General features: G+C 44.6%; 1 protein-coding gene across 4 annotated transcripts in view; it reads right to left on the bottom strand.

Annotated features, from left to right (window-relative positions):
* FAM184A (family with sequence similarity 184 member A) overlaps nucleotides 1-26520 on the bottom strand; it is a 499679-nt gene that overhangs the window by 47923 nt on the left and 425236 nt on the right. For all 4 annotated transcript variants that reach the window (XM_086926730.1, XM_086926731.1, XM_086926733.1 and 1 more), the window contains 2 exons: nucleotides 19964-20091; nucleotides 4796-4980 (listed from right to left, as the gene is read on the bottom strand). In XM_086926730.1, coding sequence (XP_086782856.1) covers nucleotides 4796-4980; nucleotides 19964-20091 — 313 coding nt within the window. The remainder of the gene's footprint in view (nucleotides 1-4795; nucleotides 4981-19963; nucleotides 20092-26520) is intronic.

Genomic DNA, 26520 nt, shown 5'->3' with positions numbered 1-26520 from the left:
AGACTCTGAAGTGGGTTGCGAAAAGGTTTATTTTAGTCATTCACGCCCGAGATCCTCCTCCTATCAGAATTTAATCTTATTAATTTACGAAGCATTGAGGATTATGGTTCATATAAGACAGCACCAACCTTTAAGGGTAGGAGAGCGACCTTCACCATTGATTTTATCTATGAGAATGCGAATCTGTACTCACTTTTATTAGGATTCAGGACCTTTTGGAGCATTTTGAGTGAACATAACCCCCTTTTGGCTGAATTTGGCTGGAATGATTTACAGGAGAAGCCTTCTAACATTTTTAGTAATCCCCTTATACTAAAGGAGCAGGGCAGGCATATAGGCTGGGGCAGGATAGTCCCTGAGGATTTTTGAGGAAACTGGTTAAGGTGTGAAGTCATGATTTTGAGGCGTGTCTAAACCCCAACCCTCCAGACCAGGCCATTCTGAACGTGTCTGCCAATATTTGCAGAGAGGTACAGAGAGTTCTTCTTAGTCCTACATTGAAATGCAATGATGAAGGCCCAAATGGTATGCCAAGCTCTGCACAAAGGTTTATAAGAACTTAAACAAAAGCCAAGGAATACGCTGACTGTTAAAGTGGTCAGAAGGAATTTTGTGCCAGCACGAAAGGATAGGAAGAGCCAACTTACAAAAATTGCATGGGAGGATTTAAAGTAAGTGCGTGAAGAGAGAACTAGTCTAGCGCCTTCTGGAGAGTTGTGAACCATTCACTTTTCAATGAAAAGAACCCACTAAACAAGAGCAAACCATCCCAGCCAAGATTTGGGTTTCACACTTTGAAAATATATATTCCTGTGACTGGTAAATTAGTTCTTATCCAGTGACACAGTGGGGGCTGCTGCTGACATATGAATTAAAGGAGGTAAGAAAGGGCATAGCGGGAATTACACTAGGGAAAGTGCCAAGACCTTATGGGGTGCCCGAAGATCTTTTTAAATCATGTAAGGACCTCTGTACCGCACTAATCTCTCAACCCCTGAATTCTGTAGCCCGTGGCAATATTCCATCATCCTACATCATGGAAGCAATCAATTATTGTTCCTGTTTTTAAAAATGGCAACTGAAAGCACCCGCCGACCAATATCATTAATAGACGTAAAGGTTCTGGGCAGGATTCTCCCAAAACGATTGGCCCACTGGTCTGATTGCAAAGAAAGTTTGTCCGAAATTCAATACGGATTTAAGCTAGGCCGGGGGTCAGTTGAACAGAATCTTAGGGGCAGATGTATCATCCGTTTTTTTTGTCGTAAACGCTGCGATTCGGAAAATAGCAGCGTTTGCGACAAACAAAACGGGATTTGGAATGTATCATGCAAAAAGCCTCGCAATATTAAGGAATTGCTAATTTAGCGATTCCTTAATTTTGCGAGGCTTTTAAGAAATAGCAAATTGCGATTTTAGATTTGAAATGTATCAAGCATTTCAGTGTTGCGATTTTTGACTAAGAATTCGCAAATTACCATCAACTTGTAGTTGGTGGTAATTTGCGAATTCTTTTCAAAAATCATTTTTTTTAAATTCTAAAGGTACCATATGACGCTCATACATGCCCTTAGGGCATGTATGTGCGCCATATGCATGTACATGTCAAATTCAGGGGTGCAGCAGGGTGTCCTTAAGACACCCTTGCACCCTTGAAATTATTCTCAATTTGCGATTAGCTAATTGCTAATCGCAAATTGAGTATAATTTTACATTCATTCCTATGGGCCTCCTGGCCCATAGAAATGAATGGGAAATTATTCCTTAATTGCGATTAGCAATTTGCTAATCGCAATTAAGGAATTCTAAGGAATCGCTAATAAATAGCGAAATTCTACATACATACCATTTTGCACTTCTCAAATAGCGATTCCTTAACAATCGCTATTTGAGAAGTGCAAAATGGAATCTTGATACATCTGCCCCTGTATCTTTATCTGTTGATTAATAAATATGCAACTATTAAAAAGGGCAGCATACACCTTGCCTTCATGGGCCTCAGCACAGCATTTGACACAGTGAATAGATCTAAACTGTGGGCTGTGCTAAAGGACATGGGAGTGGATGAGGCCCTTGTAGCCTTTCTGCTCCAGCTGCGCACAGGCCTAGAGGCTTCAGTGAGGTTTGGCTCCACAAGAGAAGGAACTCCCCACTTTCAGTTAGGATGGGTTGTCCATCAGGGCTGTATTTTGGCCCCCATACTCTTTATCCTGTATATTAATAGGCTAGACCAGTTTTTGAGAGAACGTGCCAATGGGGGTAACTAGAATGGTCCCAGCATTATTGTATGTGATGAACCAATTAGCAGCACTTAATTACCTTCCACACATTATAGATTCCTCAAGATCACTAGCAATAACCCTTGACAAGAACTTGAACATGCAGGAGCACATCAGTACTGTCACTAAAGGGGCTAACTTCCAAATGAGAATCCTAAGGAAAATAAAAAGGTTCCACCTTCGACGACTTCAAATCAGTTGTTCAAGCTCTTGTGTTTTCTCTGGTGTCATTTTTGCAATGAGGTTCATTCAGGTGCCACTAAGCACAGAGGGATCTGAATTTTCCCCTCTCCAATGAAGGGCCATAGGTTTCCCCAGCACTGCAGCGTGATGACAGACAAGAGAGATACATGGTCAGCCAACTGCACACTGTGTTTCATGCAGAAAGGAATTTGGCAAAGGCAAAGTACCATTGGCTGCAATTTTGAAGTCTACCGCAAACAGGATATGTTGAGTTCTTTTTTGTTGGACGTCACCCATGTCTTCTAAATCTTCACATTAATTTCTCACCTGTGTGGGCCATCCAAAAGGATTATCTAGACAGCAGTGAAGTAGTGTGGCTCACTGGTTAGAGGCGGCAGACCCGAGAGCAGAGGACGGCCCGGGACCAGGGTTCGATTCCCGGCGCGGCAGGTTTCTGGACCAGGGTCAGCGGACTCGATAATTCTCTCGCCTCGGTGCCCACTCTGATCAGCGATCACACTCGGCAACTCTGGGCATTAGCTTGCCTCATCTTCACTAACGGCCCCACCAGACCGCCGGGGATGCCTGGTCTCACCCTGGAGATACCCATTAAGGGACCATCTCTCAGGGAAGCCAGGAAGGGTTTCGCAGCGGTCGAAGCGCCTTGGGACCCTACGGGTAAGTAGTGCGCTATATAAATGCCAATACATTTACATTTACATAATGGACTTTAAGCTCTACTATGTATTAAAAAATCAAAGGATGACCCAGAAACCAGAGAGCCCTGTCTGTCTTGCATTTCTAGATCTGCAGTGTGGGCCAGCCTCCCTACCCTTCAACATCAATGCTGTCCGAAAGTCAAAATTACGTTTACGACGCAATGTTTTGAGCTTATGATCTGAATTACCCTTGCTCAAACCGAGTTTAGTTTGGTGATCCGTATGTACCAGATTGAAATGTATGTCAGAGAGCCCATAAGGAAAAACTACCAAGCTAAACTTAGTTATTTATTTTTTTTTCAACCAACTGCCTCATACAAGCTCTGGTCTGGCTAAGGTTGAAGGCAATCTTTATCACTGGCTTTCATCTTCAGTTCTACGTGACATGGCTAGGTATAGAGAGTTTGGTGCTTGGGAGTGGATATAGGATGGATTTCAACATGGATCAAATGTGTGAATAAAAGACAGTATTGTTTAATTGCAAAATGAAACACAGGCAAATAATTCTGAAATAATGAATATAAAACGAATTTGCCTATTTTAAAGAACTGCCAACAGGAAGTATGATAACCTTGAGGCAAATAAACCACAGAAACTACAAGTCACAGAGATAGACATGTATCGTACTAGGTTGTAGAGGTCAATTCACTAAACTGTTTGTTCCCATTGTTAAAAAGTTTGTTTTCCCAAGATGTAATTGACAGGAAAATAAAGGTAGGAATGATAAAGTCACAAACACTGCAGTTCATATTTTTACTAACAGCATTTAAATAAAAATCACAAAGAAAAATGGAAGTGGATTCTAACATTTAGCACCCGATGATGTAGTCCCCAGGAACTCCGATTCAGCCAACAGTGGGAACAACCAAAAGAATCAGGATTACAATATTCACTGTAACTCTGCACATCAGTTATTTTTCACCCAGAGACTCCGCTGTTCGTAGTAGGTGGAGTTTCTGGGTGACATACCAGGGAAAATGAGGGATCATAATTTTGATCCCAATTATCCTGGTAAATCCTCATTTCCAAGGAGACCCTCGGAGTCCCACTTGTAATCTCTGGTAAATTTCCACCCACAGCGGCCAATGGTATTTCTATCTCCAGGTGGGGGAGATATCATGGAGTTCATAATGTGACCTCAAGCGTTGATGTGATGGTTTAGGGTTTTAATTCTTTTTTTTAGCAAAGTTTCACTGGAATTGTTAGTGCGTTACAGGGATTTGGACTGGAACAATTTACACAAGGTTAAGGTTCAGCGAAATCCAGGTTCACATTACATACAATGCAGCGGTATCAATGCTTCAATTCGAAGGCAGCTCTGATGTTGAGGCTACTTCACAAGATGATAAGTGCACATATATATACTCAAACACACTCTAGGAAAAGAGCATTTCAAATTGAACGCTAGTGGTCAACTATTCCTCACTGTGACGTATAAAAATCCTTTTGAACGAATGTCAACTTAACTTCTGTGGTTTTAAACCATGATACGGTGTGCTGCATACATCTTACCTTCCTTCCACCCACACAAGAACATCTGACTCTTCTTTCCACCAAGGATTTACATTCCCATTAAAGGGATTATGTTAGCTCTGGGAAGACAACAATACATACCTAATTTGCTGGTTGGCTTCACTTCGTATTCGAAGAATCTCTTTCCCCTTGAACTCTAATTCCTTTGTTAATGCACTTATATTTTCGTGCAGCTTCATCACCTCTTTATCGAGCTCAGCGATGTGGCGGTCACGATGCCGCATGTCGTCTTGTAGGATTGATAGTTGCCCCACATACTCTTTCTCCTGTTATTCAAGAAAAACAAGAATTTAAGTAGGGGTCCCAAAATACTAGGTAAAACATTTTTCATTGCAGTTAAGAAGGCAAATTTACACCGCTATTCAACTTCTTTGCACTAAGGGGCGTTTTTCTTTTTTACATGATGAGAAAGAGACATATGCACCGACAGAAAAACCAACAGTATAAATATATGTCTTCTATGGTATCACAATCAAAGTGCATTGTGCAACGCGTGCAGCAAATATTTTCTTGCATCAGACTCTCAGCATAATATGACACACTTCCCCTCATTCCGAGTTGGGCGTAACTGGCGGCACTGTAAAATCACATAAAATTTTTACTATTAATGTACGATACATCCACCACAGTACCCCAGAAAATGGGTAAAAATACTGTGTAAGACCGATTTTTCCAGTTGTAAAACCAGGCAGAATAATCAATCTTGCGGAGTTTATCGCATACAGTTACCACATGCTCTGAGCAGGGGTGGGAGGGAGATGGGCGGAGTAGGTAAAATGGGGTAGGAAAGGAGGAGGTGTTTTCTGTCAGGGGGAGCATTGTATTCTCACATTAAGGGATAATGAAGCTTGGCTTCTGCAGCCAAAGCTTCATGCAGTTTTATAAGGTGGAATTAGCACACAGTAAAATCTGGTCTAGTTCTTCCACACTCAGAAGCAAAACTTGTTGAAAAACACGACCATCTTGGAATCAGGCACATGGGATTTCCATAGGGCAATCCGTTCCACCCATATCGTAATGAGGCACACTGTCTATTCTATGTTTCAGAATCCTTGCCTTGACTGTGAACCCCCTTTGGCACTAACAACATTTATGACACCGTTAATCCAGAAAGCCATTCGACCCAGTTGATATATTTGAATACTACATGGTTTGCAACAATGTTATTGTAACACGGAAGAGAAATAGGCATTTCAAATTTTTAATATGAGGGCATTTTTTCCTTCGCAGTCTGCCTTACCATTAGCTTCAAGGATCTAAAAGAGAATGCTTCATAAACACAGAGAACATGAGAGTAGAAGAGCAGTAAAACACTGCACAGTTTTTATTTTCCCATGCTCATGTTAAAAGGCTTGCTCTACTTGAAGCTTAACTTTATTTTAACTACATTAGCGGTTGGACGCAGGGGGGGCGCTTGTACATCCTGCCCCTGCTGCACACTTCCAAAGGCCATGCATAAGGGGAATACAAGCAGACTAGGTACTAACTCCAACTGCCTATGCATCCAGCCCACACTATGCACAACCTTTGCTGTGTGCAGCAACTGGGTTGAAGTTGGCCTAATTCTTCACAGCACCAGATCTGTGAGGGGATAAAGTTGAAAGGGGGGTAAGGAGGCGATGGGAAGTTGCATTTCTAATTCAAGCTTGCATAGAAATGTTTTCTCTCTGTTACAGCAAATTCCGCTGAACAGATTTAGATATATCTGAAAGCAGAATTCAACTCGGAAAGCATGTTTTTTTTGATTTGGAGTAAATCTGTTCAATAGTTTAGATATTATCATTTGAAAAATTTAAGAAAAAAAGTCAAAAAGGCACATACAACACAATTAATTTGTAAATTTTAAGAAATCTGCACACACACACAGCAATTTTGTATTTGGAAACGGTCACCATTTTACAGAATGTGCAAGTTTCAGTGAATTCGCACATTTTTACATTCAAGAATCTTTAGAATATCACTTAAAAAAAAAAAATGGCGAAGCCATCAATGCTTTGGCTGGGTGCAAGCTCTTATAGGATGCATAGGATGGTGGAAGCAATTAAAGATTATTTATGGTCCAGCAAAGAGATACCTGAAAAAAAAACAGTGTTGATCATGGTAAGCAGTGAACACACACCGTAACTCGCACCCATTTCATGTTTTGTTGGTAGACAGCTTTTCTTTTCACGGATGTTCAGCAAAAGGGTGTACTGAGCATAGCAGCAGCATACAATAACAACTAATTTAAGAGCCGTTTTGGGGTTGTGTTCGCTGAATCATAGCTAGCCTTTAACTGTGTTTTTTCAGTGAATACACATCTATGCCACCCGCTTTGACGTGGGACATTATTAACAGGATTTCTAATTGAATAGAGCCAAGAATCACAAATTGGCTCAAGGTCTAATCTCTTTTAGAGAAAAAAGAAATCTGTTCCTTCAGCAACCTATACAAAATGTATTTTCCTTGGACGAGACCTAGCCCTGAGAAATAAGATGGTAGGTGTAAAATCAGGTCATGGTCAAAATATGTTGTTTTGTGCGACACATTATTTTGAAACAAAGCCTTTTAAAGGGGGCCCGAGAAGAGAAAAACATGAACCACAATCACTGTTTCACCAGAGAGGAAAGCATTATGGGCCCGATGTAGGTAGCCAAATACCGGTCGGTAACGGCCGAAAATCTGTAATTTCGGCCTTTACCGACCGGTATAAGAGTATCGAGATGTACATGTTGAAAAAGCTACCGAATCGGTAAAAACCAGGCGGTAAAATACCGAATCGGGATTTCACGAATCGGAAAATACCGAATTCATATTTACCGAATCGGTAAATAAGAAATGGTATTTTTCCGATTCGGAATATACCGAATTCATAATTACCGAGCCGGTAAGTAAGAAATGGTAACAAGCACTAGCGTTGCCAATAGGTCTCGCAGTAGGAAAGTTGGAGCTATTACAATTGCAAATAACAATGCCTTTTATTTTGCATGTTAAAAACATAAAGGGCTTTGTCATTTAAAAAACCAATATCTCCAACTTTCCTACTGCGAGACCTATTGTGCACTGCACAGTGTGTGTGAAAGTGGCACTGCGTGGCTGAGTGGCGTTGCGTGGCTGAGTGGCGTTGCGTGTGTGAGTGGCGTTGCGTAGTTGAGTGGCGTTGCGTAGTTGAGTGGCGTTGTGTAGTTGAGTGGCGTTGCGTAGTTGAGTGGTGTTGCGTAGTTGAGTGGCGTTGCGTAGTTGAGTGGCGTTGCGTAGTTGAGTGGCGTTGCGTAATTGAGTGGCGTTGCGTAGTTGAGTGGCGTTGCGTTGCGTAGTTGAGTGGCATTGCGTAGTCGAGTGGCGTTGCGTAGTCGAGTGGCGTTGCGTAGTCGAGTGGCGTTGCGTAGTCGAGTGGCGTTGCGTAGGTGAGTGGCGTTGCGTAGGTGAGTGGCGTTGCGTAGGTGAGTGGCGTTACGTAGGTGAGTGGCGTTGCGTGGTTGAGTGGCGTTGTGTGGTTGAGTGGCCTTGCGTGGTTGAGTGGCGTTGCGTGGTTGAGTGGCGTTGCGTAGTTGAGTGGCGTTGCGTAGTTGAGTGGCGTTGCGTGGTTGAGTGGCGTTGCGTGGTTGAGTGGCGTTGCGTGGTTGAGTGGCGTTGCGTGGTTGAGTGGCGTTGCGTAGTTGCGTGGCGTTGCGTAGTTGCATGGCGTTGCGTAGTTGCGTGGCGTTGCGTAGTTGCGTGGCGTTGCGTAGTTGCGTGGCGTTGCGTAGTTGCGTGGCGTTGCGTAGTTGCGTGGCGTTGCGTAGTTGCGTGGCGTTGCGTAGTTGCGTGGCGTTGCGTAGTTGCGTGGCGTTGCGTGGTTGAGTGGCGTTGCGTGGTTGAGTGGCGTTGCGTGTGTGAGTGGCGTTGCGTGTGTGAGTGGCGTTGCGTGTGTGAGTGGCGTTGCGTGTGTGAGTGGCGTTGCGTGTGTGAGTGGCGTTGCGTGGTTGAGTGGCGTTGCGTGGTTGAGTGGCGTTGCGTAGTTGAGTGGCGTTGCGTAGTTGCGTGGCGTTGCGTAGTTGCGTGGCGTTGCGTAGTTGCGTGGCGTTGCGTGGCGTTGCGTAGTTGCGTGGCGTTGCGTAGTTGCGTGGCGTTGCGTAGTTGCGTGGCATTGCATAGTTGAGTGGCGTTGCGTGGTTGAGTGGCGTTGCGTGTGTGAGTGGCGTTGCGTGTGTGAGTGGCGTTGCGTGTGTGAGTGGCGTTGCGTGTGTGAGTGGCGTTGCGTGGTTGAGTGGCGTTGCATGGTTGAGTGGCGTTGCATGGTTGAGTGGCGTTGCATGGTTGAGTGGCGTTGCATGGTTGAGTGGCGTTGCATGGTTGAGTGGCGTTGCGTTGTTGCGTGGCGTTGCATGTGTCAGAGGCTAAATGTAGCACAGGGAGACCTCCAGTGGTAAGACAATCAAAAACAACTTAGAAAACATTTCACAGTATGAAAAGATCAAACTCATGAACGAGCGTGATACACCTCAGCTAAAAATCATGATAAATAACAACAGACATTAGAAGTGAAACTGCAAGTACAGAAGGACCAGCTTTGCTTGTTTAAAACTCCCACTTCAGGCAGATGAGTGTAATTTGTAAAGCGTCTTGTGCACATGAGCAGATCGTGGAGTCTGGAAGCAAATACAAACAAGAGGAATGACTGAGGCGCATTGGTGTGAAGCACATCAAAGGGCTTCTCCTCCCCTAATTAGGTGAGGAGAAGCCGTTCCGGGAAACTGAAAGTACGGCCAGCCGCATAATTAGGGGAGGAGAAGCCCTTTGATGTGCTGGGCTGGCTGGCCCTGAATGCGCGTGCATGTTATCACGTGGTTCACGTGAACAGCATGAAAACCGAGGGGCTGAAAGCCCTTTGGTTTGAAGATGTTTTCGCCACATGAATTCTCGCTCCACTCGATGCGCTTGCGCACATCGATAGGTCGCGAGACCTAACAAGCACTGGCGTTGCCAATAGGTCTCGCAGTAGGAAAGTTGGAGCTATTACAATTGCAAATAACGATGCCTTTTATTTTTGTTTTCATTTTAAAAACATAAAGGGCTTTGTCATTTACAAAACCAATAGCTCCAACTTTCCTACTGCGAGACTTATTGGCAACGCCAGTGCTTGTTTTGAATATGGTCCTGTGACCAGTGTGCACTAAGGGGCTGGTGGCTGTTAGAATGTCATGCAGGTCATGGTTGCCCTTTTGCAGGTATGCTGAAGTCTGGAAAGAGGACAGCATTTACGCACTTCATGTTACTAGGGCAACAAATACCATTTTCGCTTTCATTTTCCCCAGTTCTGGTTTGTGGGGTCAAGGAGGGCCACGGGGTAGTAGACCCCTTCCTCCCTGGGTATAGTTTCAGCTTCGTTCCCGGGAGGAGGCAGAAAGGGTCATATTTTAGTGTAACACAAACATTAATTGAATAAGTGTTGTGTGTAACGGTAGGCATGGCTGGATTTGTACCAGCGATCATATTATTAACTCATGTTTAATGCGCACGTTTTTTCTTTCACAAGGATTGTTTACTTTAGGTGCTTCTTGTTTTGGTGAATAAGTATGGCGGGGATGTTTTCCACTTACCACAAATGTGCACGCGTGTGCTCATCGCCCGACTCATGTCCTAAACCCAGCTCCGCCTAAGGGATTAGGTCTGAGGGGTGGCAAGATGCCGGTGCGGGCGTCGGGTGTGTTTAAATTCGGGAAGCAAACCCTACAAGAGGGGCCAGGGTCAGGGTGAAAGAGGGGCCAGGTAGTGGTTTCTGCGGAGCCCTGTCGGACGGCGTTGTGGGATAGAGTCGATGCGGGACATGTGCTGAATGTTTTTAAACCTTTAATAAAGTAGCGTAAAGGCGGAGGCTCGACAGAAAATGAAGGTTGACAGCTGACTGGATGGTAATACGCAATGCAGTAGTGTTGGCGGGAGAACCTTGGCTAGTTCTCGGGTTTGCAGATACGTTGGCGCGGTGGACTGAACAAACTACAGCTTACCCGGGCACGAGCGCCTGCAGCTCCCAGGTGGGCCGAACCGCACCACCCATATATTAACTGGTTTTCCAAAACTGATTACTTTCGGCTTGTTCGGTGTCTTTTCAAAAGCATATAAATCAACGTGCTATCTTGTCTCAGAGCATCCAGGTGTGACGTGTAAACATGCCACCGGGCGATTTTATCACAAGTACTTCCTCTGTGGGAGGAGGGGCGCTGGGGGGTAGGAGGCACATGAGAACGAGCTCGTGTAACAACATGCTTGTCTGATGGAGAAGATGCTTCCACTTAAGAATGTACCGATATAATCGCCGCTCCTCCGCTAATGCCCTAACACAGAGGGTACAGTGCCACAGAAGTCAGATACTGGAGAAAACGGCATAGTGTGTGGTCGCGCACACCCCTGGTGCAAGGTTTGCGCCACTGACAGACTAGACTGTGAGCTCCAACAGCAGAACAGGAACAAACAAGGCTGTGATTGCGTGGAGAGAGAGGGGAGGTGCTGGTGTGGGAGGGGGGAGGTGCTGGTGTGGGAGGAGTGCTGCTAGGGAAAGGCTGTGATTGCGTGGAGAGAGAGGGGAGGTGCTGGTGTGGGAGGGGGGAGGTGCTGGTGTGGGAGAGGGCAAGGCAGTGTTTGCGGGGAGAGAGAGGGGAGGTGCTGGTGTGGGAGGGGGGAGTTGCTGGTGTGGGAGGAGTGCTGCTAGGGGAGGAGAAGCCTGATGACGGATGGGGGCAGGAGAGGCTGGGCTTGCATGCGATGCGCGTGCATGTACACGGGCACTGCATGAAAACCGCGGGGCTGAAAGCCCTTTGGTTTGAAGATGTTTTCGCCACTTGAATTCTCGCTCCGCTCGATGCGCTTGCGCACATCGATAGGTCGCGAGACCTAAAAATGGCATGTCGAGATGTAGCAAACCCAAAAAATACCGAATTCCATGAAAACCGGTATTTAAGAGTGGGTATTTACCATGGATTGAAAGCAGGTGGAAACCAGGAACAGGACATAAAAGAAGGCGCCAAAATGCAACAGTGCAACCACAATGGCGGCTTTCTACATTATGACAAGGCGGCTACGGATACAGGCAGCAGGAGAGAGGGTCTGGCTAAGGGAGGAGCAGGTGTATAGGCAGAGGACCACCCTCTTCCAACTGACTGAAGCTGAGATCCTGCAAAGGTACAGACTTCACCCCAGAACCACCCTGGACTTGATCAGGGACCTCCACCCACATCTGGAACACCCAACCCCAAGAGTACACGCCATCCCACCCCACGTGCAGGTGTTGAGCTGTCTACACCTTTTTACTTCTGGGAGCTACCAGCATGTGATTGCTGTGGTAGGTTGGGTGTCCCAGAGCTGCCTGTCACGTTTCTTTAGAAAATTCCTGGACACCATGATGCAGAGGATGGAACACTACATTGAGTTCCCTGACACACCTGCTGAACTAGCAAAGAAAAAAAACGAGTTCCTACAACTTGCCCAGTTCCCTCACATCATAGGCTGTATCGACGGGATGCACATTCCACTATGCCCACCTGCAGCAACAGAACACATATATAGAAACCGCAAGTCTACGCATTCAATCAATGTGCAGGTGATCTGCAACGCTGGCAACATGATTACGGATATTGTAGCAAAATTTCCAGGGAGTACCCACGACTCCTACATCTTCCAGAATAGTGGGATATACAGACGCCTTGTGGCTGGTGATTTTGGGGATGGTTACCTGCTAGGTAAGTAAATGTGAGACACCCTGATAGTCAATGCAGAAGGAACAATCATGAGTATGTGTCTAATCAAAATTTCATTTTCCACCCAGGTGACAGTGCTTATGCCCTGCGTTCATTTCTCACCCCCTACCTGAATCCATCCACCAGGAGCGAAAGGCGTTACAACGTGGCACACAACACAACACAACACGTTGTGTGGTGGAACGCACTTTTGGACTGTTCAAAAGCAGATTTAGGTGCCTCCATAAGAGTGGAGGTGCACGACAGTACACGCCAATCATCTGTTGTAAAATTATTGCGACGTGCGCCATGCTGCACAATCTTGCCACCAAGGAGGGCACAGAGGTAGAACTCACATATCATGAGGACATAGATGATGGGACAGAACAAGCCGAACACAATGCAGCAGGAGCAGCGCCCGCAACTGATGGTAGACTGAGACGCGCAGAAATCACAAACAGATATTTCCAATAGAGTAATGAAACACAGGCATGTTTAGTCTGTGAAGCACTCAGTTTAATAACCACTACTGCACTTCACATATCCAAGACCACATCAATCAAATAAAAATCCACTTTGCACAATGGGTAGCCAAAGTTCACTTCACTGTGACCTGTCCTGTGTTCGGGATGAAATGTTAATGTTTGCGCTTACGCATTATGTTGTGGGAGTCACAGGGCAGGGGGTCAAGTTGCGCAGTGGTGCTAGGGTCATCTGCATGGAGCCTGCTGCTCCGACGAACATCCTGTACAGGCGTGCTGGATCCACTCCTGCTTGTGGACTCCTATGTGTCCCCAGCACACGTGTTACCAGCAGTGGCTGTCTGCTGTGTCAGCAGTACCTCCATAGCAGAGGTCACCCTCCCCATCCCCCTGGACAAGTCACTGCAGCAATGCACAATATCCGTCTGCATGTTCACTGACCGGCGGCATAGCAGTGTGGTTGCAGTTGCCAGACGGTTAATGGACTTCTTCAGCTGCCTCACTTCATGCCTATTCCTGCGCCTTTCTGTCTGGTCACTCTCCAGCCTGTCACAGAGTGAACCCATGCGCACACCCATGTCCCTCATCCCCTCTGCCATGGACTCCATTCCTTTGGCCATGGACTCCATTCCTAGGGCCATGGAGCATATCCCCCGATCAATGTTTCACATCCTGCTGTTCAGGATGCGCACCTGTCTGTGCACTGCCATGATCCCTTTGGCCTGCATGCGCTGGATCCTCACCATGGTGCTTTCCAAACCAGCAAACACCCCCTGCATATCATGCCCCTCGTCCCGCTCACGTGTGCTTCGACCACGGGCACTTGCACGCCCAGATCCTAATGACCCCTGTTGCCCTGCGTTCCCAGGCACTGCTGGAGTGCTAGGTGTCTGAACCTCCACCTCTTCCTCATCAGAGTTTTCCAGGATCCTGAGTGGAGGAACGTCCTGCCTCTTTGGCCTCAAATGCACAGAGGACGCTGAGCTTGTTATTGTGGCACCTGCAGGTGCTGCCGGAGTCTGTGTCTCAAACAGCAGGGGTGATAGTGGCTGTGCTGTGGTGTCTTCCTCCATTGCTGTGGGTGCGTGCGTTGTGGAAGTGTCCTCAGGGACAGTGCTGGGTCCTGCTGTGTCTGTGGGCTTCTCCCTCGCAGCCGTTGCTGGTACACTTGCCTTTCCTCCCTGCGCTGCACTGCGCGATGACTCTCCTGTGGGCAGACATGGACAATGATCAGCTATGTGTTTCCATTAGACAGATTCCCATCACACAATGTCCTATGCATCAACTGCTTGTGTATGGGGAGTGTGGCATGGCATGCAGTGTTCTGTGTTGGCTTCTTTGATGACTGTTCCTATGACTACGACTACCATGATGCATTGCTGGTGACTACTGACATGTGTTCTGGATTGAGATTGAGTTACCCACATTGGGGAAGGGGCCAGGGAATGGGTGGGGATTCATGTCCATGCATCTTACCTTTCTTTCTTGCAGCTCTGGCTGAGCTGTCAGCATCCCCAATCCCGTGTATGCTTTCAGGCTCCATGGTGGTTTCCACAAGCTGCTCCAGTTCAGTGAGGCTTGGTGCACAGCTCTTCCCTCCACCTGTGGCTAAGGATTCCTTCCTCTGGGTTGCAATCTTCTTTTTGGTGGTGATTCTCAGGTTATACCACATTTTCTTGATGACTTCTATTTCTCGGTGTGTGACCCCTAAGGCATTCACTTTGCTCTGGATCGCCAGCCAGACTCTGCTACTTGCAGGGACTGTCTCCTAAATAGCTGGCTGTAATGTTGCACTACCTCCTCCACCAGCACCTGGAGCTCAGTTGTGCTGAATTTCAGCTTCCTTTTCCTGTCTACACCATCCTTCTGGTCTTCCTGGGACTCCATGGTGATGCTCTTCTGGGCTTACTGCAGCCTGCTCCTCTGTCTCCCTTCCAGCTCTCCAAACAGTTCTGTGGCTCTGCACCTGCATGGGTGTGGCCAACTCCAGGTACTGGGTGTGGTACTTGCATCTGATTGGTTGATTTCACAGTTGCTTTGTTGTGGGGTGTGGTTGGTGTCCCTGATTGGTTGAGTGGCTCACATGTCTTCCATTCGAATTTTCGAGATCGGATTTTACCAATTCGGTAAATACCGATTTGGTATTCTCCGATTCGGTAATCTCTGATTCGGTATCTCCCATTCATTCCTATGGGCCTGGAGGCCCAAAGGGTTGAATGGGTGTTACCGATTCGGTGATTACCGATTCGGCATTTACCGAGTCAGAATTCCGACTGTTACTGATTCGGTATTTGTTACCGATTTTTTACCTACATACAGTTTTCCGATTCATAAATACCGATTCGGTATGAATCAGTATTTATGAACCGGTAAATTGAAATTACCTACATCGGGCCCTAAATGTTTTAAAGCAATGGTTGGTTCAAATAGCTGGTTCATTAATATTAGCAGTATCAGTTTCTGAATGTATACAGAGGCACGTTCATCTCCAAGAAGAAATACATGGTATTGTATCTTTCAGTAGCACCAAACTGATGCTATTTTACTCCAAATTCCAAATTTACAAAACATTTAAGGTTGAACTGATTCTGCAGATACCATCTTGGAAACCTTTTCTATTTGGAAATATAAGTCTCTTTAGTAGAAGGTACTATTAGAGTTGCCATAAACTCTAAAACTTCTTCTTTTTGCACTAGCCTCCTGAGTGGAATGGCCACAAATCCAAAGAAGACTTGAGGAGAAGGAGCCATCCCATAATATGGAGAAGACCACAGCACATTGGAACTCTCATAGATGAACCTGAGTCAGGAAAGAGAACCATAGCAGACCCAGGTAATTGAGAAGAGTCAGATTGGTCGTCTGAAGTCGTTAACCTTCTGCATTGCCATATTGGGTAAAAGAACGGAGGCAAAACTGTAGAAAGAGGCTGTCTCCCAAAGCTGGAGAAGACTGGTGTACTGAACATTTATCCCTTCTCATCCTTAAGAAGTTAAGATGCCATTTTCAGTTCTGCTATACAAAGTGGTATATCTAGTTGTCCCATTGTTTTAAGATCTCCTTCAGGACACTCACATGTGGTCTCCAATGTGAGTGGGTAGGTTTCATGGACATTCCTTTTCATTCTACCTGTATGTTCTCAGAGGGATTGCTTCCTCATGGAGCGCCTGGTCATACTTCTCTGAAGTCTGTGGGGTGGTCTGTCACAGTTTTGTGCTTTGTCAGTATGAGCATAATTTGACATTAGGTTTGACAGGAAATGTCTGCTGTGCTACGTGAATGGCAATTAGTGTCCATGGAACTGAGTCCTTTCTAGAGGATTCTGAAAAATGGACTATATTCATTTTTCATGTGGAAAGCAATAAGAGGCCTAAATCCAGGGAGTTTTCCGCATCAGTGATGAACCTTTGTAACTTTGATCACTGCTTTAGAGCGATAGTCACAATTTTATTTATTTCTATTTATATCATTATGGAGCAGAAGCCCTTTCAAAGTGTCACACCATCAATACATGACCCCTGCTGCACCGCGCAAAATAGACATCATCAAAAATGACACCTGCCCCAGTTGTCCACACAAAGAGGCAACATTATTTCAATTGATATGGGAGTGTCCTAAGATTTAAGAATTTTGGAACCATTTGATCGATAAGGCGGGTACCTAATATACCAACAAATATACCATGATACCCGAGGGTTTGTCGTTATCATGCCATCCCCCATTTGAGAATTCCTCCCTGGATCCCATTACCGAAGCAGGTTCAGTTTCAATCACACTGTGTAATGTGTATAACCTTCTTCAATATAGGCCTCCCTTTCTGGGAACCTGCTTTTTATCAAAGCTCTCCCTCAAAGTCCCTCCTTTTGGCTCTACTCAGCAGATGGAAAATCAGTGAGTGCTGCCTCCTGGGGCAGAGAGGAGAAAACCCAACTGAGGACTCGTGCCATTCAATGCCGACACTCATCAGCATTAGGCCAAGAGAAAGGAATCCCACACACTCTGGATAAGGACTTTTGGTCTCGATCAACACACTTGGCGACAGCACACATTGAACAATTAACTGAGGGAGGCAGCTCAACAAAAAGCAGCCCTTTCTAGTCCAAGATGCTCCCACAAATTTGACTGCCAATGCCCCCCAAATCAGGAAGTGTAGGGGTGCAGTAAAATAATGTTGGGGTTCCCCACCATATGTGCCATCCTCTGTAACCACCCAATCTGTGGGCTAGGGAAGCTCTGAATGAGTGTCCGCATCCTGAAGATCCCACTTCAAGAATGTGCTTTAATACAAAATGGTAGCGTGTAATGATCACAACTTGCAGATCACATTTCGAGAGGGAGACCACGTTTGGAGAGCCTGCTCGCATCTGTCATTCAGAACAGGCAATATGAAAGGACCTACCCAGTAGGAGTTGGAAAAATGAAGGTGCTACTGATGAAGATTAGTTTGGAGTATCTTCACGGTAGACTTGCTTTTGCCACTGCCCTAGAGAAAGACATATTTTAGGATTTTGTTTTTTCTTTTTTGTCCTCTACCAGGTTGAATTATGAGTGCTAATTTTTGAATTCTAGAACTGCAATCCTTGATCATCTTTGCCTTTTTGAAGCATGCATTTATTTGCAGCCCTAGAATGTTGCTGATGCAGGTTTTTATTTTAGGGAAGGGAAAACCGATATTACCACTTGAACTCTTCCTTACTATACACTCCTCCCACTTATGGCACATAGACACTTGTTCCTGTCGCATCCTGGGGGCAGCTTACTCCTGAGGCCTCAGCTAACAGCTGGTTTATTGTTGTTGAATGGGGTAATTGCAATTTCATTTATACAGCGCTTACTACCTCTGACTAGGCATCAAAGTACTTTTCGACGAGTAGCTCACTACTCCAGAATCCATAAAGGATTAGTGGTGAATTAGTATAGTGAAAATGTTAAAGTAATTTGAGCGGTGGATATGTTAGTCAGTTATTTGAATTGAGAAGGATAGTGGAGGGATAGAAGAGGGAAAAAGGTTTACATTTATATAGCGCTTGTGGGGTGGAGGCATTGTCACATTTGTAGCTGCCCCTGTGATGTAAGGTACAGACAACTCCTGAGAGGTAAACTTTTGAACACCATCCATGAATCTTTAAAGGGATGAAAGTCACATGTGGGAAGATAAAAAAGCATCTCTTACTGTAGAACCTTCTCTTGTATTGTGTTGTGGGTCATCTATTCCAGAACTATACGAGGAGACATGACACTGCTAAAATCAAAGCTTTTATAACATTAAAATGACGCACATTATAGGAAAAAAGGATGAAATATTTATAATTGGTGAATAACAATCACCAAGTAGCAATGAACATTTAAGGATGTAACATAGTTCCCATATAGAAGAAACAAAGTGTTTATTTTGTCTACAGACCTAACTGTATCACAACAGGTGATTTAAACAAGGACGGTTGGTGCAGTAAATGCAAAAAGGTTGGACGGGCTGGAAGATAACCTTTATCAGTGCACACTGCAGGTCTCCACTCAGCCAAAGATAGAACAAACAGTACCACTTTGTCAGTTTATCTTGTAACAGGTCTGTGTTACGGTAGCAAACACCAACTTTCAACCTTGTCTCAAAGTCTTGCATACACAGATTTTGTAGAGGGCCCCCAGGATGACACCCACTACTTTAGGAGGCAGATCAAACACAGTTTAGTGCTGCCACTCCATGCTTAGAGGTGTAGTGTGCACTTGCCCGGGTGCAAGACCCTGCAGTTCTGCTGCGATAGATCTTCTCGAAGAAGTAGCCTGTTTAAGATGGCAGATGCTCATGCTCAGAAGTTCCAGGTACCACACTCTCCTAGTCCACTACGAGGTCACTAGAGCGGCTTGTGCCAGGTCATCCATGATCTTCTTCAGAACTCTGGGCAGAAGAAGAAGAGGTGGGAAAACATACAAGAGTTGGATGGTCGAACCCAGTTGAAAAGCATGTCCTAAGGAGGACCTTCACAGGAACTCCAATGCACAAACGTTTGGATACTGCATATTGTAGACAGTAGCCGAAGAAACTCGGAAGGCACCTTCTGCCAACTCAGGATACAGCTGCTAATCGTGATCTGGTTGGTACAGATGGTTGGGATCGTCTGCCCTAGAGTTGAATTATTCTTCCAGGTGGCTCACAATCAGGGAGATGCTCTGACATTCCAACCAACTTCAAAGTGCAGGGACTCCTAGCACAAAACCCAGGATCCCACTCCACCATTCTTGTTAGATAGTACCGCATGGTGATGGAGTTGTTTGTGAGAACTTGTGCCAGCCTCTTCTTGATGGATAGTGGGAAGAGCTGTATTGTCTGAATCGGGCTGTACAGGAATTGGAGCATTAGATTGGTCGAGGTCGAGACAGATTTGGTATGGGGACAGGAACCAGATCCCTCTTCAGTTCTTGCGATGACAGGACCAGTGTTGTTGAAAAAGGGATGGCGCAGATCTCGGAGCTCGAATGGAAGTGAGCACCTGTGTCGATGCAGAACCTGAGACAGGTTTTAGGGGCTCAGACGTGCCAAGGGTGGATCCGCCGGCTGTAACCCGACTGGAAGCCCCCTGCAGATCCTTGGGGCCCAGAGGTGCACAAGAGGGAGCTGGAAGAGTGCCGGAAATGTGCAACATGGTCCCCTTAAAGGCCTTAACCTACTGTGGTGTCGCTGAAGATCCACAGACTGAGGGCACATTGGGATCCACTGCAGGATCGGCTCCTCCATCAGGGATCAGAAGTGAAATCAAGTGGCACCTAGACAACATCGCAACTCCTCTTTAGATATAAAGTGGGAGGGTGGGGCTGAGACCTGCCTTACCTTCTTGTGTTTCCTTTTTGATTTAGACTTTAACTTACCAATGACCTTCTACGCATTGAAACATGTTGCAGGATTGGCCTCGAGAGAGGGAATGGGTCTGTGCCATCGACTTGGAGCAGGACCTACACAATGTCTGTGATCTTCAAACAAAGAACCTATCAAATTATATTTACAAGTAAACTGTGAATAATTTGTTGAGAAGAGCCACAAGAGGGTTTCAGCCCCCGCATAATAGTTAAGTCCTTTTTACCTGCCGTCTGCTAAGTTCGATACTTCTTTCTACTTCCAGAGTAGCTGCTGCCATTTCTTGCTGGTGATTGTGTCTCAGTTGGTCGATTGCTGCTGCATGCTGATGATTTAGCTCTGAGCGTAGAGAGGCTAATTGTGAAAAGCAAACATTTGTTAATTAGGAAATACTTGTCTACCTTTGTATTAATCACACCCAAGATACAATCCAAAGACAAAAATCCAACACCACTACAGAAAAGTTAAGACACGTTACATACTTATTAAACTCTCGTTCGCTAATGCTCTTTGCTTTCACTAATCACAAACATCACTGAGTTCCTCATCACTAGTAATCCAAAACCTCTTTAAAAACATGAATACTGAAAATAGTTCCGGCGACATGTGCGGCTTAGAACAAAATGTTGCAATAAACATATGCCCAAACACATATCTCCAGAACAATTTTGATTAAATGCTTACATTTTAAGGCAAAACCAGAAAGTAGGAACACTCGTTGGTGCTCCAGATGATGATGATGCGTGGCTGTGCTAAATTATTATTTTTAATTGGTTTAATCAGATAAAAAGACCAAATAAACCATTCAATATTATGACAATCTATAACAAGAAAAAAACATTAAAAGAGGGATAAATAAAGGCATACCTGCAATACAATAATGTAAGGATGTATAATCCATGCATGTATAAAATATTGCCGAAGTTAACATTCTCGAATATTCACATAGTCTGAATTTTCCTTCTAATTTGATAGGGGTTAAAGATCCAGAGCTACCATGAGAGGATTTAAATGAATGTAAATGGAAAAAAGACAGCTGTTCTTGGGTTTATCATGAAACGGGCAGAATAGTAACACTTGCAATATGATTTCAATCCTCTTGTACAGAAAAAGACGAGTTCCAGGCTGGGGTAGAGCTTTGTTCAATTTCCTGGTCTAATCATCCATTGCAATGTTCCCAGCCTATGTTTGACATAAAGTGATCATGTGCAAGCGGGGTGCCCAGGTAAGTATGGCCTGCAACCCAGTGCTTTTTATGGGTGTTGCCTCTAAACACTGATATAAGGACTATTTCCACTCTCTGTACCTTGTCTTGTACGTATGTATTTTTTTCTTTAGGACTAGCTAGAAGAGTGCAGAGCGCTGTACATAGTCAAAGTCCAACATAGAATTGATGAGTGATTTGAGAAATAACTGGTTTGTGGACTGTTAATGCTTGTGATGTCGTTTTGGTGTGATCCCAATGGATTTAGGCCCAGATCTCTGTACTGGGGTGAATGTATGACATTGTTCTGCATTCTGTCCATCACCTGTGGTTTTTGCATTTGTGATCCCAATGGATACAGATCATGGGTGCACTTCGTAGTCTGCAGTCTGATGGTGCTTGGCAGCGGGTGTATTGAGGACCATTTGAGATGTTGCACTTGTATGCAAGACAAGGGGGTGCTGGTCACGACTTTTTTTATGCGCGTACTCCATGTAAGTGAAGCAATGTCCTCCTTGGAAAGAAGATCTCTTACATCATCCCTGAACACTGCTCCCTAAGAATTTGTCCAGAGTCATATATTGAAAAGTAGAGGTCTGTGTTGGGCTCGGTGCCAGATGCTTAGAACGCGTAATTCCTCATGCATCAAGTAGTAGTAGATTAAGAGAGGAACAATAGGTGTCTAATAACGTCTTTTCTACAACAGACAAACTTTTTACCTCACTCTGTCCCCATAATTCAGATGTGCAAAGCTAAGGCATCATAATTCAGAGGAATTTAGTGACAGCTGAGGCCGCTGATAAAGTGCAACCACTAAGCTTCTGGTTGAAAATTTGCAGCTCAGCAACAGTTGTGGTGAAGCTGTTACAAGACTTTTTTTTATCGGTGTGGATCATTTGGCAGACGAACCAGACCAGAGACCTAAGTAATCAGTGTCCCTAACTTAAACCAATCGACTTCCATTCAGGCAGAGCTTCTTCTTGAAGTTTTGTTTGATGCCTAATGCTAGACTTTAGGCTTGTCAACAATAATAATAAGCATTGATTCAAGGAACAATTGCTCAAATCTTGTCCGTGATGACTCCAGTTCATTTTCTGTATGCGCACATAGGACTGAGACACTGACATGCAGTAAAGGGGTGACTTGATCTGAACCCAGTCTGGGTGTATCACATTTGATCCCTTTTAAACCATCATCAACACCATTTAAATATATACAGCAAAAAAATAAATTAGGCTAGAGTAGAGCCTTGTTAAGCACCATTAACAATATCAGAGTCCTTGGTAACAATGCCATGACGTCTATGATGACCACATGCTACAATATTTAAATGTAACATTTTAACAATTACTAGTCCCTGATCAAATCCAATTTTTCATAGTTTCAGCTAATCAGGGTCTGTGTGCAACTTCAAAAGCACTTTTCAAATTGGCCTGGCAGTCTGGGCTGGACTGTTTCTGTGGAGCAGGGTCAAGACCGATTTGCATATTGCAGAGTTCAAGCTGAGGAGTCATGGTGTGCAAAATAATGATGAACTGGGAGGCTACTATTATTTCAAGCATTCCATCACTTTTTTGTATACTTCAGTGTGATGACCTAAATGGGACGGGTATGCCCAGACATGGGTCCCATGTACACTGGGGCACTGGAACCAAGCGGTATCTGAACGATGAGCCCTTATAAGGGTGAAAGCATCTTAGGGTTGCTTGTATTCCGTTTCAGTAAGGACTTGACCTGGCAGTTTGGGCTGGACTGTTCTCACTGGAGCAGGTTCAAGACTGTTCTCCATATGGCCGAGTTCAAAATGAGGTGGCATTGTGAGCAAAATAACAATGGACTGTGATGCGGCCCCAAGAAATTACCAGTAGCTCAGATTAATTCAAGCGTTCCATCCATCACTTTTTTGCATGCTTCAATGTGATGTTGTAAGTGGGACAGGTATGCCCTGATGTGGGTCTCAAGAATACAGTGCCACTGGAACCAAGCTATACAAAGCTGATGATCCCTAATAAGTTTGAAACCGGTCTTGGGTTGCTTGTGTTCCGGTTCAGTAATGACCTGGCTTGGCGGTTCAGACTAGACTGTTCCCATTGGAGAAAGGCCAAGACTGACTTGTCTATGGCTGGGACCAAACCGAGGAGGCATGATGTGCAAAAATAACGATGGACTGAAATGCGGCACGAGTAAATACCAGTGGCTGAGAATAATTCAAGCATCCGTACTTTTTTTGTTGTTTACTTTATTGTATAGATGCACTGCCACTTTGTCTGGGCCTGGTGCTTTTCCCCTTCAAAGCAGCCAGGTGTTTTTGACCTCTGTCTAAATAGCTGAACAAGTCTACTTGGTAAAGGGGTTCAAAGCTAGGAATAATTGGCAGGCCAGTCATAGCATCATATATATATATATATATATATATATATAGTGCCTTGAAGTGTAGTAACGAAGTTTCTCCTGAAATTGAAGAGGAATTTACGTTAGGACTTGCGGCATAAAGCCCCTTGCCACAAATCTTCAAGTGCCTTGGAAACTTGCCTACATGGTATTGAGTAAATCTTCTCAATTTTTTGTGGAAGTAGTCTTCCTTCTTTCGGGTTACTTGTGACTTATAGACTAATCGAAAGTCTCAGGATTATTGAATGTCAGAAGATTAAATCATTGACAGTATAGTTCATTTAGTCAATATGCACCCTTTACTGTACCAGTGGGTTGTCATTGTGAGGCCACTGTTACCATTCTCTACAACACCTTAAAGGAACTTGTTTCGTTCAGCAGCGCTGACCCTAGCATGGCTATAATGGTTATAAAAGTGGCATCTGGTAGCTAATCTAGAATTCTAGAGTGTATAAGGGAAGCTCAACTGTAACCGAGAGGAAGTTAGAGATCATGGTAACTGAATTAATGAGCTGCTTAATAATTATTTTCAAGTTAGATATTAAAGTCTCTGTTCCCGTTCAAATCTTCCAGTTCACAATTCTGACACACTGGTTGAAGTACATTTATTTAGACAAATAATGGATCATGGATACGTTCAACCCTCAGTACCACCTTGCAGTTCTTTATTACTGACCAATGTTTGATGCTCACTAATTTATAATCAAACCTTTTCTGATTGTGTAGATGAAAATGGGGTTCGCAGGGGTGTCTGAAGAAAAATCAGCAAAGCATTTAATAGGAAGCATTTTTTCCTATTGTCTGCAACTATGACCATGACCCCATGGCTCTCATTGGCACAACCAACCTCTAAATCAGTCATAAACTAGTCATAATATGTAAGATTAAAATCACCAGCTATCAAAGCTAGTGGCTTTGGATGCAAACGGCCCTGCTAATTTGCTGTAAGTCGAGTGAAACAAGAGGTCGTCAAGAATACCTCCTTTGCTATTATCTCTCATACTCTTAAAGTAAACTTCAAAGATTTGCGCGTCAATGTTCTATGTCCAGAACTTAAATGCTGAATTTTCTCAAGTGTTAACTGAAAGAGGGAGGGGTTCACTTATCATAGTTAAGGACGAACATCGACGCGGTCGCGCCTTTGACCTTGTGGACCTCCAGAAGAACCTGTCACTCAGCCCCAGCTTGAAAGTAAGTGGCATAACCATTATATCTTGTAGGATAGGAATATTTATAGGGCAGCCTTAAAAATACTTTATGAAAAGGTGAAAGAGGCCATGATAAACTATTGGCAGAGCAAAATAGCGGCTACAAAAAATAAGAGCAAGGAGATCTTCGGGATCGTGAAGTCTTTTATAGCTCCAAAGGCAATCAGTAAAGTTGGCCCATTGTCAGCGGACTGGACTAACATGGTGGCCCAGTCCTTCCATGCTAAAATAGTGACAATTCAGAAGTCCTTCTCTGTGTCATCTAAAGATAACAGGCCCTCGCTTAGTACGGAAGGGGATACAATTAGGTCCCCTCCATCCTTGGAGCTTCCAGATGGGCCTCAGTTATTACACTTTCTGGCTATTGAAATTGGGGATTCACTTTCTTATCTGATGAGCCTGAAATCTGGTTCACCAGTAGATGCGTGCCCCGCAAAGCTTTTACTTGCCCTTGCTCCCAACATATATCAACAAATCAATAAGGTATTGAACTCTTCTCTGGCAGATGGCATTGTGCCGCCTCTCTGGAAACAGGCAAAAAACCTGCCCCTCCTAAAGAAACCGAGTACTGACCCCCACATACCCACATATTACAGGCCTTTCTCCCTCCTTTCGGCATTCTCCAAAGTGCTGGAGAAGCACGTTAACAAAATAATCATGGAGTCTGCTAAAAATCATAATCTTTTGCACCCCACTCAGTCAGGTTTCAGGGCTAATTACAGCACTGAAACTGCCCTCTTGGAGGTGATGGAACATCTCAAGGAGAAGCTTGATCAGGGGGGTAAAGCGATCCTCATATTGTCGGACCTCTCAGCAGCGTTCGACACGGTGCTACATAGGAGGATCCTCGATAGACTGGAAAATATGGGTATTGGAGGTAGCATCCTACCAGAGAACAGAGAGCAGGTTATTTGGACTCCCCCCTTTTCATCTCCCATGTCCAGCTTACAGGTGGGAGTCCCTCAGGGCTCGTGTCTTAGCCCAACGCTTTTCAACCTGTATATGTCCCCCCTAGCAACACTGGTAGAGACCTATGGTGCAAAGATAATTTCATATGCTGATGACACTCAGCTGATGTTCTATTGCAACAAAGGCACTGAGTTTGATGGGGGTGTGATTAGATCTTACCTTACAGAGGTCTACGGGTGGGCTGGAGGAGAACCAGCTTAAGTGCAATTCTGACAAATCAGAATTTGTTTTCTTCGGCTTACCCCCAGTGCAAGACTGGAGCCAATGATGACCAGAAGAATTCTACGACATCCCCTCCTTATAAATACCAGTAATTCATTCATTCATAGTGACTGAAATCCATACCAACAAAGAAATTGAAACACACCCCCTCAAATGTTTTACTACAGGTGGTAAGTATTGTACCCTACTTGAGTCAGACATTTCCTGAAACATATCCCTTCCACCTAGCTTACAAATTCTTGGAAATTAAAGTCTTCTGATTTTGATCGAAAACCAGCAACATTCTACCTGAGTATAGGGGGAAGCCCACAGGAAATTGAAGGATAATGCTGATAGTTTGGCGATACGCTTTATTAGATAAATCCAAACTTTATTAGGGCACTGGCTGCATTATTGTGAAGGGGAGCACTAACCTAGAAACAGGACCTGTAGTCCTCCACAGTTGAGCCAAGAGTTAGGGCTATCATATTTGGCAGTATATATGTAGGGGCAATTCGTAGCTGTGTTTAGATTTTTTACTGCTTGTATGAGGTATGTTACCATCATATTGATGGTCATTTTCTCAGTGGCAATAACCAGGAGGCTTCTGACTGATTTGGTTTATTATCTGGATGTCAAGACAGTAAATACTGAATTTGTTGGCATGTTTCCATTTTCATTTTGTGATACCATGTGAACGAAATTAAACAAGCACATGTGTTTCATCTATAGACCCATCGGCCTTCCTTATGAAGCTGACCAAGCTTATGCCCCTTGAGTCTAAAGCACATATTTGGAATACTGTATGAA

The sequence above is a fragment of the Lissotriton vulgaris genome, chromosome 6 (genome assembly GCF_964263255.1).
Source record: "Lissotriton vulgaris chromosome 6, aLisVul1.2, whole genome shotgun sequence".
Lineage (NCBI taxonomy): Eukaryota > Metazoa > Chordata > Amphibia > Caudata > Salamandridae > Lissotriton > Lissotriton vulgaris.
This window is presented reverse-complemented; position numbering and strand designations above follow the sequence as displayed.